Source organism: Zosterops lateralis, assembly GCF_965231275.1.
Source record: "Zosterops lateralis genome assembly, chromosome: 8".
NCBI lineage: Eukaryota > Metazoa > Chordata > Aves > Passeriformes > Zosteropidae > Zosterops > Zosterops lateralis.
The window spans coordinates 21,939,419-21,952,357 of NC_139768.1; the positions used below are offsets into that span (position 1 = coordinate 21,939,419).

At 36.8% G+C, this 12,939-nt stretch overlaps 1 protein-coding gene across 1 annotated transcript in view; it reads right to left on the reverse strand.

The window, feature by feature from the left end:
- Window positions 1-12,939, reverse strand: part of PDZD8 (PDZ domain containing 8) — a gene marked incomplete at its 5' end in the record, with an annotated part of 52,671 nt that overhangs the window by 27,546 nt on the left and 12,186 nt on the right. The window contains 2 exons of the mRNA XM_083866529.1: window positions 3,923-4,025; window positions 8,164-8,286. Of these exons, the coding sequence (XP_083722655.1) occupies window positions 3,923-4,025; window positions 8,164-8,286 (226 nt within the window). The remainder of the gene's footprint in view (window positions 1-3,922; window positions 4,026-8,163; window positions 8,287-12,939) is intronic.

The following is a 12,939-nucleotide window of genomic DNA, read 5'->3' on the forward strand; positions in this document are numbered from 1 at the left end:
ATCCCTGATAAAGGACATTTAGTTTTATGAAAAGCTGAGAAATATTACTCTTTTTTTCATAGTGCAAGATTGAAAGATGGTGCTATAGGTCCTCCCCTTGAGTTACTCCAGTGCTGACCACAATGTTCAGAATGAACTGGAGAAAACATCAAGCAGCATTCATAAAAAAGCACTGGGATGCTTATCTTAATTCTTTAATTCTTTCCATTATTAGATTACTTCAGGAGATATTTGTGTGCTTCTGAGACAAATGCTGCAAGAGTGAATCCTATGGGACACCAGACATGCTATTTTAAATGGAAATTTTTACTTTGCGGAATATGAAATGCAGTTTCAGTATTGCTTAAGTTAATATTTATAAAAGGGGTTTTTAAAAAATCGTAATGAAAAACCCTACCAACAATAAAAAAGCCCCACTACTTACTGCCTGTAGAAATAAACTGGAGAAATATGAACTTATGGCTATTCTTACAGTACCACCTCAGACAACATGGTTGACACCAGAATTTAAAGGTGTTCCCTCATATTTTTCTTGGGTTATATAACTTACTTTAAGATCAATAATAGTTCTCTCGTGCTCCTGTATTTTTCACAAAAAAAGACTTTAAATGAAAACTTGGAAGAGACATTTTTGGTGTGCAGTTGAGAACTTCTCCCCATTACTTCACATTCTTTAAACCAGTAAAAAGCACAAACTATTTACAATTTACATTTGTTTTCTGGATATAAGACTATCAGAAGATACCAGTATCTTTGCAACAGTTTCTACAACTTCTAGAAAACTACTTTATCAGAAAAATCAGTATTTAGATAAAAGAAACATGACTACAAAGATTTTCAAAGCAGTTCATAAGAAACAAGATTCTCACTTCAATACAGCTGCACTTTTGAGTCATTCTGTAAAGAGATGGATCCAGAGAAAAGCACCAGCATCTACAGAGCAGTCAAGGCACTGCAGTCAAAGCACGGGGCACTTACAAAGCTACCTCAGGTCTCTGCTACTCATACTTCAAAGTTCATCTCCATGTCCATTCTCCTGCCAGTTCTAAAGAAGGCAGGCTATATTTTCCTTTTATACATTCAAGAAACTTTGTTTTTTGTTGGAAAATCATGCTGTTCTTTCACAACACTACACAGGAAGTGCTGGCACTGGTAAAGTCACAGCACGAGGGTGGAGAGGGCCCAGGGTTCACTCTGAACAGATGTGCTCCAAGAGAAAACAAGAACAGTTCTTTTTGTTTGTAGAAATCAACCTGGTACTGCTGACTGGCAGTCCAGTGGACATAATCATCCACATTTATGGTATAGCCTGCACTTCATATCTACAAGCATGTACCTCATTATTTAGAGATATCTCATTATTTAACCATAGAACACCTGTCTGGTAATCCAATGCTGCTAATGCTAATTACTGCATCCTAGCCATACATCATTTTTACATAGCAATGCACTGATTAATGCTAATTCCAGCAGCATGTACTACTAATTAAGGTATTTAAGGATGTTTACATGTTTCACATGGGAATGTGCCAAATCACTCTCTGAAGTCTTACTCGTGTTTCAGATTTGGCAAACATAAGCCTGAGACACCTTTGTATTGTAACAGACACTTCAATAATGCTCCAGAGATATTCAATAACACAGCATCTTTTTTCAAAATCAATTGTGACATCTACTATGTTCCATAAATTCTCGGATCAGATTAAAGTCTTGCCAAAATTCATTACAAAGTATTAAACCTGTCCAATCTTTTATCACTACTACTGACACAATAAAAAGAATGAAAATGTCAGGAAGTTTAGAAAGTTATGAGAATTTTCCTCAGAAACATTGTAGAACGTAGTCATACTTTGTGAGGCCTGTATAAATTAGACCCTGTTAAATCAGAGCTTTGTCTGCTATTTCTCCTTCATGGTTTCCAAAGTTGTTATTCATTCTAACTTCATCTTGAGTAAGTATCGCACATGTGAGCATTAAAATAAGGATTTAATATTAGAAAGATATTAAGTATTGTTATCAGCTGCCTCATGGTTAATACTGCATTAGGGCTAATAATCACAACTAAGGACAGAAGTAAACTTTTTGTTTGGAAAAACAACACAATTTTTTCATTATAACTTACTATTTAACTACTCAGTTAATATTTTTGAAAAGAACAAACTAAGTTTCAGTGCTAAATGTGTAAGCAACACTTCCAATTTTGTTGTTTAAAAATACTCTTACTTTCTTACCACTCAGTGAGAAGTCCTAACATTTTGTAATTTAGCTTGCAAATTTACCTGGATTGCCTAAGGAAAAGAGATTTCCATGATTTCACTGATTCCACTATATTTCAACAACTGTTGAATATAAATTGAGAACCAAAATGCAGTTCTGCAAGTTGCTAATTTTCAGTTTCCATATTGTCCCACACATAAAGACTTTCAAAAGCAGGATCTTTAAGCCAGGCCACCATTCTAGGGGCCTCAGGTTCAAGGTGGTTGGGCACTGAATTCTCCAGTGCCAGCTGAGCTCGAGATGCAGCAATGCAAACTAAGGAGTCTCTGCTGCCTGGCAGTGTTTGAACACAACAAAGGATTGCACCACAGATGCACAGAAAACCTGCTGTACATTGCAGGCCAGATTTCCAAAAACATTTTTTAAAAACTGCCATCTCATGTAAAAACCTGCCATTTAACTTTAGATACTGACACAGAAGATGAGTTTTTGAGAGTCTCTCCCGGAGTAGTTTTCCACAGTTTTAAAAGAAGCCATTCCACCCTCACTCGTTTACTCCTACTGCCATCTGCTGTCACAAACACATCAGTGACAGCGTCTGCAGAGAGCTTTTCCTTTCCTCTTCTGTTGTTACAGTATCAAAGAACCTGTTCTAAACACTGCTACTCAACCTCTAAAAATAATCACATGCTAATTTGTCTAGAGGAGTGCACTGGTAAATCAATGCATTGCCATCGTCACTGCCAGAGCATCAACCCTGCACATCTGTGCATGTTTTCATACACAGCTGTTACTCAGCCATACACTCTTTTTGGCAGTAAGCTGAAAACAAGTATCACAGCATTTGTTACAAGGATTTTAGACCCAATGCAAAGTGGAATTTAATGGTAGAAAACCGAATGAGATGTTGAAATTCTGATTCTTGCTGCACCAGTGGAAAATGATGCTGGTCTCCAAACAAAACTCCAGTCAGATGTAACAAAGGCACAGGTTTAAGTTAGTGGCACTCAGCAGAAGGTAAAATGCAGGACAGGCATTTTTGTTCCAGTGATTTCTTTACATGAAACCAACTGTTAACATGAAGTCTTTTTAAAGCTTTGGGGGGTTTTCTTCAATAAGCACACTACCTATTGCTCAGCACAAGCCCAATTCAATTTGATTACTAACACAATATCCCTCTAATGTAAAACTGCAAGGCTCTTTCATACATCACACCTCGTCTTTGAAGAAATAGAAAAAGGCCATTCTCACCCACACACACACACACAGAAAAGGCAGGCAATCTGCAGGCTGCATGCTGCTAAACTCCTGTTATCAAGTGCAATAATTAGTAAAACACTACCCTACAATACTGGCCAGGCAAATACAGGTGAACCTTACTCAGTGCTTTCTAAACAGTGTCCCACCCAAATATAACAGGACTATAAAATGTATATTTTCCACTATTTGTTTTAATGCAGCTGGACACTGACAGTATATTCAAACCAGGTACAGTTTCAAGCACAGCTGTGAGAACTGAACACAGTATTATCCATATATAGTAATTTGACAGTGGAGTAAAAAATAAATAACTGGTCTGCTATGTTTTGGGTTGTTTTTTTTATGTTATATCACCCATTTGATTGCCTAAAGACACAATTTCTAGACAATATATCAAGAGCATAAGACAAAGTGCAATATGCGAAGATGACACCCTTTTTTTTACCGTTTTAATAGAACTTCTTGATTTTTCTTCCCAAACATTACTGCTCAGCTCCATTGTGCAATGAACATTTGTTTCTCTTTCATAGGATCCAAACATCAGTAACCTGAAATAGAAAAGCCTATGGTAAGAACTGTAATACCATTACATATATCCCAGATACCACATTAAACTTCCTATTCTTCATCTATACACTATTACCAATGTGTATATGTAGAAATCCAGAGAGAACAGATTGCACAGGCACAGCATTACAAAGGAAAGACACTGCCACCCTCTAGTGGAAGAACTCCAAAAATATAACACAATTTTTAGCTAAGCTCAGCTTTTTGACTTTTTTTCCTACAGTGGGGTTTTTGTTTGTTTGTTTCTGGTGGATTTGTTTTGTTTTGTTTTTTTGTGTTGATTGGTTTGTTTTTAAATAAAGTGTTCAATTGGTATTTTTTCCATAAAGGGCTTTTGTTTTATTTTAAGAATAGCAACAATAGCTACCAGAGTCTTCCACTTTAGTCCTAAACATCACAATTTGAAGCTCTTCTTGGTTTAAGAGAGTGCTGCTGTAGATTAAGTCAGTTTACTACTGTTTATATTTGTATTTCACTAAACTGAGATCCTCTTATGTATAATTTTTGTAACATTTCTAACAAAGAGTGGTTCTTCATGCATGGTACCCTACTCCAGCAGGCTACAAAGCTTTTCAGACAAGTATTAGAAGAAAAAAAATCCCCAGACTATAAACTTGAGGCCATAGAACAGCAATTTCACAGTAGCTGGAAGCAGATAAATATTTTGGAATAAAAACTTCAAACAAACCTTACTCATTCAAAAGAGCTGTTAAGATCATAATTCCCCCTAAACCTTCTATATACGTTTGACAAGAACAGTTTCTAAGCTTTCACCCCAAATATCTTGTTTGTGATTGTGATTTGTTATACAACTCTTTAGATGATACAGAGAAAAGCTGTCAGAAAAACACGTCAATTTTCTCTGTTTACCTTGACACTGTTAAATAATGTTTCTAGGTTAAATATTTATAATCAAAAAGTGCCTCATCTTTCAGATGTGGAGATTTGTAGTAAACATACTTTAAAAATTAAGTAAAGCTATTGAGGATAACTTTCACTAATATTTAGAACTGGTAAAATTAAGAAACCCAAGGGTAAACACCTCTCTGCCTGTGACAGCTCCCAAACTTGCTTCTGCTCACTTAGACACACTCTTAGGAAACTTCTCTGGGATATTCATGACCCCTCTAAAATATCAGCACAGGATCTATTCCAGTGCACTGGATAGAAAAACAAGCACATGAGATAGCTCAAAACAGGAATAAAACAGTTTTTAGCCAGAACTGCAACATAAATCAGAAGCAAAACAAAGAGCCAGATTGAGATTTCACCTTACAGAGGGTTAGCGGCACCTGCTGACCTGGTGTAAGGTGAACAAACACATCCCAAGACAGCCAAAGTAAACATTTTAATTTTAAAGAGCTCTTCATGCTGGAGTTTGGAGTGAAATTTCCAATTTCAGAAAGACAAAGGTGAAATTTTAACTTCTGTTATACTAAGAAATCTTTTGTTTGAACAGTACCTCCACTAATGTGCAAATAAAGGTGCTGTACCCTGTAAGACAGCACATAAAAACTGGCATTATTATGCATTACTGTATATTAAAGAGGTATCTATATCCTGCAGATTGAAAAGTGCCCACTTTATGGCACAATTTCAGAAGTGTATTCCTTTCTAATAAAATCAGAGTTTATGAGCTTTCTTACTTTCTTCACAGCGTTTCTTTAAAAAAGAAGAAACAAAATCAAAATTTAACACAATGTTGCTTTGTTTTTTTCCTTTTTCATAAAAGTTTTAAGATAATGACACACAACAGCATTTTTGCAACAATTACATTCTTTAAGGGTATTGCACTTTTTGAAAACTTGAGGTTTTCGTACAGGTCAGATAAAGATTGGCACGACGTATTCCTTATTATTTCTTCACACCAAAGTTCCCAACCTTTCATCAATTTATGAGAAAATATAATTTTTCTTTCAACAGCACAACAGCAGAAAATTGCTATGGTCAAACCTGCAATTAGAAAAGAAGTGTGAAAAGTGCAAGTACTTGGTCATGTGAAGAATATAATTTAATGTTTAATTTAATTAAACAAGCCATTTATAACATAGAAAAAGTTTTCTGAACATTTTACCACTATAGTTTCACCACTGATGTCCAGATGTAAATGGGAGAAGCAGCAGAACTATTATCTGACTAGAGAGAAGAATTCTACTTCCAAATCCTGTAAAGAAGTCCAAAGATCATCTACTGTACTGAGAAAATATAAAACCTTCTGGGGCACTGAGCAAAACTGTAAACCACAGAAATTAAAGAGATCTTTCATTCTGGAATGAGAATGAAAGAATAAAAAATGAATGAAAATGAAAATTAAAAAAGATTTAATTTATTTTGGGAGTTTTATAGAAAACTTTTGGGCTTTTTGCAGGGTCCTGAAACAAAACACTAAAGAAGAATGTTTAGGTCCATGTAAAACAAAAAAAAAAAACCTTTTGGGGTCCCTATGGCAGATGGAAGTGCAGAAGCCCTGGACACAGCACATAGAGCTGCACTGGGAATTGGCCCAGCCAACCTTCACACCAGCTCACAGAGGGCTGGTGGAAAAGGGAAATTTGATCACTGTTACTTTTGTAAGTATTTACGGTTCTTTCACTACCCAAATTCTCTGTTTCTTTTTTTCTCTCAGTCTCTTCAGATGCAAAGTAAGAATATTTACTCTCTGAGGGGCTCTATGGGCAGCAGTTTAGTTCAAAAAAAGAATGGGACAACTGGAAGATCTGAGGAATTACTGTGGGTCCAACAGTCACATCTTGGCTGAGAAGCGTCTGTTGAGAAAATTTTCAAGTGTGTGTTGAAAAATTCCAAGGTGCATAAAACAGTTGGATTATGTCAGACCTGACAAGTCAGCAAACTACATCCTCTCCCAGCCATCTGATAAGCATCTGTGACAGCTGAAAATACCGAGAGCTCAGAATGATGTCAGACTGAGCAATCCGAGTTCTTAGTGCAAAGAAACTCAAGAGCTGATGCTGCACAGTGTTTCCGATTCAGGAAATACAACATTTAAAAGGTTACTTTGCAAACCAAGAACAACTGCACACAGTGCAAGATGGTCATTTTGGCCCTCAGGATAAAAACAAATGCACCACTGGGCTGAAATTGGAGAACTGCTATGAAGAGAGATCAGAGTTCCCTTAGCCAGTACAGTCAAAGGGGAAATGCTCCTGGTGGCCAAGGAATACAAACAGTTATTTACTATCCTCGGATCATCCACAGAAAATGTCACAAAGACAGGGAGACAGGTAAGCAGAAATTTTATCACAAAAATATAACCACTGCTGCCACCACAGAACCCTTAGAAGCAGAAGAATAGTCTCAGGAAATCCTGACTACTGATAAACCACATCAGTGCAGCAAATACAGCTCAAATGGTTGTACAGTGCTGCAGAATGAAAGTGCAAAGAGGAGTTGATATGGGAATAGAAGCAGTGAAAAGAACAGGTTAAAAAAAGAGTGTTTCTGCAAAGCAGTTTAGTTCATAAAGAGTACAACTGCACATGACTAGATCAAAGCCTCAGCACTACTTGGATAAGATCTAACATAAACCAAGAGGTCTGACAAAAAAACCCAACAAATCAAGAGCCCACACACCTTTTCTCCAGCTTTGAAGAGAATAATATTCTCTTCAATGAACAAAGGAAATAGATTTTATTTCTTCCTTTCCACTACTTTGTTCAAGACCAAGACAACAATAATGCCTTATAAAAGTGATTATTTGGATTTATGTAAGACTGAGTGAAACAATTATTTCCTTTTGCTTACATAATACAGTAATATAATTACAACATTTATATTGTCCTGGAATGAGACTCATAATTTGCTGAGGCAGAAAAGCAAACTAAGCAAATAAGAGGAGGCAGAGACTAGCTTGTAACCAGGCAAAATTCAGAAAGGCAAAGGCTTGTCCCCACACAAACCAGAAGTGCCTCAGAAAATAACTGCAACACTCATTTGTCAATTTTTACTTCAAGGAAAGTACATTTCTTGGTTAGAGTGCAATCATAACACCAAAGCTGCCACCTTGTGATTCAGGACTGGCCTACAACTATAATTACTACAAACTGAGGAAACACTGGTCCTTGCTTAGTCAAGAATGAGCCAAAGTGCACAAAAATGTACCTTGAACATTCAATTAATGTGACTTTCAGTCGACCTTCTGTCAATAGAATATCTTGTATAGAGAGATCTCGATCTTCATATTCATCAGATGGCAATACTTGAATTGGAAAAAATGGCTTGAATCTGAAAAATACAGAAGAAACTTCTCTTAATTCAAATTACACAATGTGAACACTCAAAAATATAAAAAAAGTAACAGGATGATAATGAATCTTTAACACTCTTTAAAAAGAGAAATACTGCCATTCCTATATATCCGTTGGTCAAAATGAATGAGTAGGAGCTACTAAAGCTTTTGAATGCAGCAGACTGGACAATACAAACAAAAATTGCTTCACAGGAATAGAGAGTTACATCTACTAGTTACATCTACTAGCACAGATAATTCTGAGAAAGTGGGAAGCTGGTAAAAATCACACAGTATGTTATGACTGCAAACATGATTTAACACAGGAGTCTTATTGCAGTAAATATCTTACCAGATCTTTTAAATTTTATCTGCATAAACATCACAGCACAGAAAGATGAAAATATGCTACAAACCTAAAACTTAAATTTTTCATGACAGTGCCATTGGTGCACCCTAATCAACAGCTCACTTTAGTTACAGGGATTGGCTCTTCCTACACTTTGTAAAAAACTTTAAGTTGCTCTTCTTAGTCAGTCTTCTTGAATAAAAATAAAGATACAGGTATTCTAAACATTTGCCCTTGAGCTTTATTTCCCTCACTGCAGCATGTGATTCACAGGAAAAGCAGTTCATGTTCCAGATAATGTGCATAAAACACCAACTATCTCACTACATAATCCTCTCTCTTTGATTAGAAAATGCTGAGTTATAAATACCAATCTGGTTTTTAAGTGATAGTGCTCTGGTGTCAGACACAGCCCTGATCTGAGGGAGGGGAGGAGGGGGAGAGGCTGCACAGCTGCAGCCCCAGCCCATGGCTCACACACACAGTGCTCAATCCCAACAGCGAGGGTCACAACCCTGCACCAAGAACCGTATCACAGCATCTCTACTAAAGTTTTGGGGAAAAAAATCTTTTACAGGGTATTTGTTCTTTCTGTCTTTATTTATTGCTCTCATTTCCTAGCACTGCCTTGTGCCTTGGTTTCCATCCTCTGTCACTGATGCAGCCTCCCAGCAATTATTTGTGTGGAGATTTACAAATCACAGGAGAGGAGCAGCACAGCCTGCAGGATGTCTCTGCCATTTCATGAGAAAGAACTCTTTCATAAGTTCTGTTTGCTCAACCATCAGAGGCATCTGCTTGTCACATTCAGAGATCACAATATGTTCAGGAAACAGTCACATGGAGCTGAACTGAAGAGTTTCAGAAACACAAATAAATAATGAAGCCATCCTTTAACTGTCAGCACACACTTTGGGAGGGAGCTCCATGCTCTGATTCAAGACACTTCGGTGCTGAATGAGCAACAGCCTCGTACAGAGCCATGAGAAAGACATTTCTTTTGTTCTCTTTGTGAATAAACACAACTCAACACTCCAGCTATTTTCCTGAAATCCAATTCAACTTCTAACTTTAATTTGTTTCCAAGTTTCTCCCTCATTAACTCCTTCATGAAGAAAACCATTTTGAAATATGTCACATAAAAATACTCGGTTTTAAATACTTTTTCTTTTAAGTCTTGTGCATGAAAAATAAGAGGCTATTAAATCACTCTGGCCACAGTTTAGGAGTATACCACAAACAACTAACTCAAAATATGCCTTGTTCAAATACCAACTGATCTGGTATTTTACTCATAATTTTCCTTTATAGTTCTTGAATTACTAAAGTAACAGCAAGCATCACAAGGGTAGGGGAAAAACCACCAAGATGACCCCACTGCTCTGATTGTACAAAACTTCACACCACAACATGGCCTGGCCACCTCCCCACTCAGGTCCACCTCATGTTTCTCAATTTAAGCACAAGGAAGGGTGCCCTGTTCCTGTTAGGAATTATTTAATCCCCTCAAAATACAGACTTAGCTCTGATTTTGCAGAAAAGGAAGAATTAGGCAAGCACACTGGAAAATAATGCCAGGTTTTGAGTGAACAGGTACTTGAGGATTTTTAGCTACTTTCCAATTAGTACCAGCAACTGCCAATATGCCTTCTCCCAAATCTATTATAAAGGTAGTTTTCCATGGGAGCATCAAACTCACAACAGCCATTCTGAGCTTCAGTGACTTACTGAAACAAAATTTCTGGCAGGGAAAAAAGACAAAGGAAGAGGATTCAGTAGGTTACAATTAGCTCTCCCAATTTCTGCAAATACCGTGAGTAAAAGTGTTGGTATTTCGAAGGCTTTTCGCTTACGTGTGCACACATCCTGCAGGCCATTTACAAGAACACAAACTTGGACAAATCTGTTCTAAATGCTAAAAGTAAACCAGAAAAGCAAAATATCAAACTGAAACATTCCAGTAAGGATGCAGACATATCTATCTACACATTCAAAGTAAAACCATCATCCTTAAGTGACTTCAGAACAAAGTGTTAGTACAGCACACAATGCAAACCTTTGCTGCAGCACAGAATAATGAAACAAGCCCCAAAAAATATTTTTTTCTGCTAGATTAAGACAATGTTTACTGTAATTTTGATTTCTATTTTCAAAATCCTTTTCTAAAAATGTACACAACAATGAATTAAAGAGGAATTAATTCTAAAATATCAATATAGTTATATACAATAATATATAAAGCACTTAACAGTGTATAGGGGACTTTGTGCAGCACTACTTATATTTTCTACAAATATGGGATTAAAATGCAGCCTCAACATGTTTAATTTACCACAAGCGCTTATGTTTACATTCTTATCACCGCAACTAATTTGCAAAATCATTAGCAAAAAAAAAAAAAAAAGAACACATCACCTATTTCCATTGGCACTACCAACATATAAAGAGATGAATATCCCACATTAAATGCTTTTTTAATGTTTTATTGCTGCTCTGAAGCCTTCTAAATTGATATCATAGCATTTATCTATTTAATTTACAGAGTTTGCACATTTCCAAAATTAAACATCGGACAAATTACAATTTCCTGTAGATTTCAGTTACATTTTAGAGAACTGAACTGTTGTCAGAACATTTAAGTGCAAGACAACACTATTTATTTGGAAAGACTTCCCCACTGGGAGGTGGTGAACTAACACAGACCCAGATGGGCACTGCTGGCAACAGGGTGGGACTGTTGTTTGTGTTGTAAAATCACACACAGGAAATCCAAGCTCCCGGCAGGGTCAGGCCCCACCGCCTCTCCCATCTTCTCCCCATGGCAGGAAAAGCCTGGACCTTCCCCACTCTTTAAAAGCAGGGCACATGTTCTTAGAGAGTCATCATCCCTGTCCTTCTGTTCTTACAGAGCCATCATCCCTGCCCTTCTGTTTGGCAGGACTGCAGCAGGCCAGCAATGGATGCTCTCTCTGCAGAAAGTCTTTACAAGTGCCTCATACTAAATACTTTTAGTGTCTTTTCGACTTGTTTTTAAATTACCAGAGTCCCTCAACAAACTCATCCTATTTGTCCAAAGGTCTGAAATTCAGACAGCACACTATTAAGAAAATGCTAGCTAAAGCCTAGCATTAATACGAAGAGGAATATCCATCAATCAAACTTCATGTGACATTTTAGCAAGTGAAAAAAACCCAACCCTACAGAAACAGTATTTAAAAGAAGCTGTAGTGCAACGAGTGTTTCTTTAAAAATATTGCAAGATACAAACAGCAAAAATTCCTCCTTCACACGAGGAATCAGTCAGATGATTATACTGAAAGGAATTAAGATAAAGTTACTGAATTAATATATAGGATTAAAGGTAGACACTAAAATAGCACAACACTAAGCTCTTCCACACACAAAGCACAGCAAAACTGTTTCCAGGCACTGCAGGCAGTGTCTCCTTGACGTGAAGGACTTCTACAGACTCCATTCACGCCAGACCTCAGAGTCACTTCAGTGGCTCATTTGCTCTTCAGTGACTCATTCCCTCTCGTCACCACCTCCCCAAAGCCTAGATCAAAAGTGTATCCAGAAAAAACCCGAGCACATCAAGCTTATTCCCATCATTCTGAGTGCTTCCAGCCCCTGAATAGGGAGAATTCTCCCTTCCAGTTGCCAGTTCTGGAAGCAGAACTCATGTACTCAGAACAAGTCTGGATTTGGTGATTTAATTTTAAAGATGTCTGACCTACATTCCCTTTAATTTAAATTCACTGTTCTGTGATGACTGTTTTGTGGCCCTTTATCCAACTTTTAACAGAAAAGAGGACAGAAGTCTTTTATACCTTAATTTAATTAACCTAATCCCAAATAACCTGCTATCCTAACAATATTTTTAGTTGCAAGAGGAAACCTATTGAGGATTACAAAAAATATTGATTTTCTGGTATGATAAGCATATGTTTCTATGTCTGCTCATTGCATCAGTTAAGAATATCCAGAATTCCAGTAAAAAAACCCCAAAACAATAAAGTGTTCACAGCTAAACAGAGACAGGAATAAAAATTCAAAAGCCCTCAGTATTCCACAACCTACTGGGAGAAGTAGAAAGCCTTATGGTTTCATTTATAAGTGGGAGGTGGGATCTTGTAGAGCCTTAGCTACTAAGTAGTGAGAATATTTTCCTATTAGAAGTTCACAAAATAACTTCTCAATAAGTTATACAAAAAGTTTTCAATTATTCATTGGTTTTATAAAGGAAGTTTGGTATCTAAAACAGTGTTTAAAATTACTGAACCTCAGTTTAGGACCACAT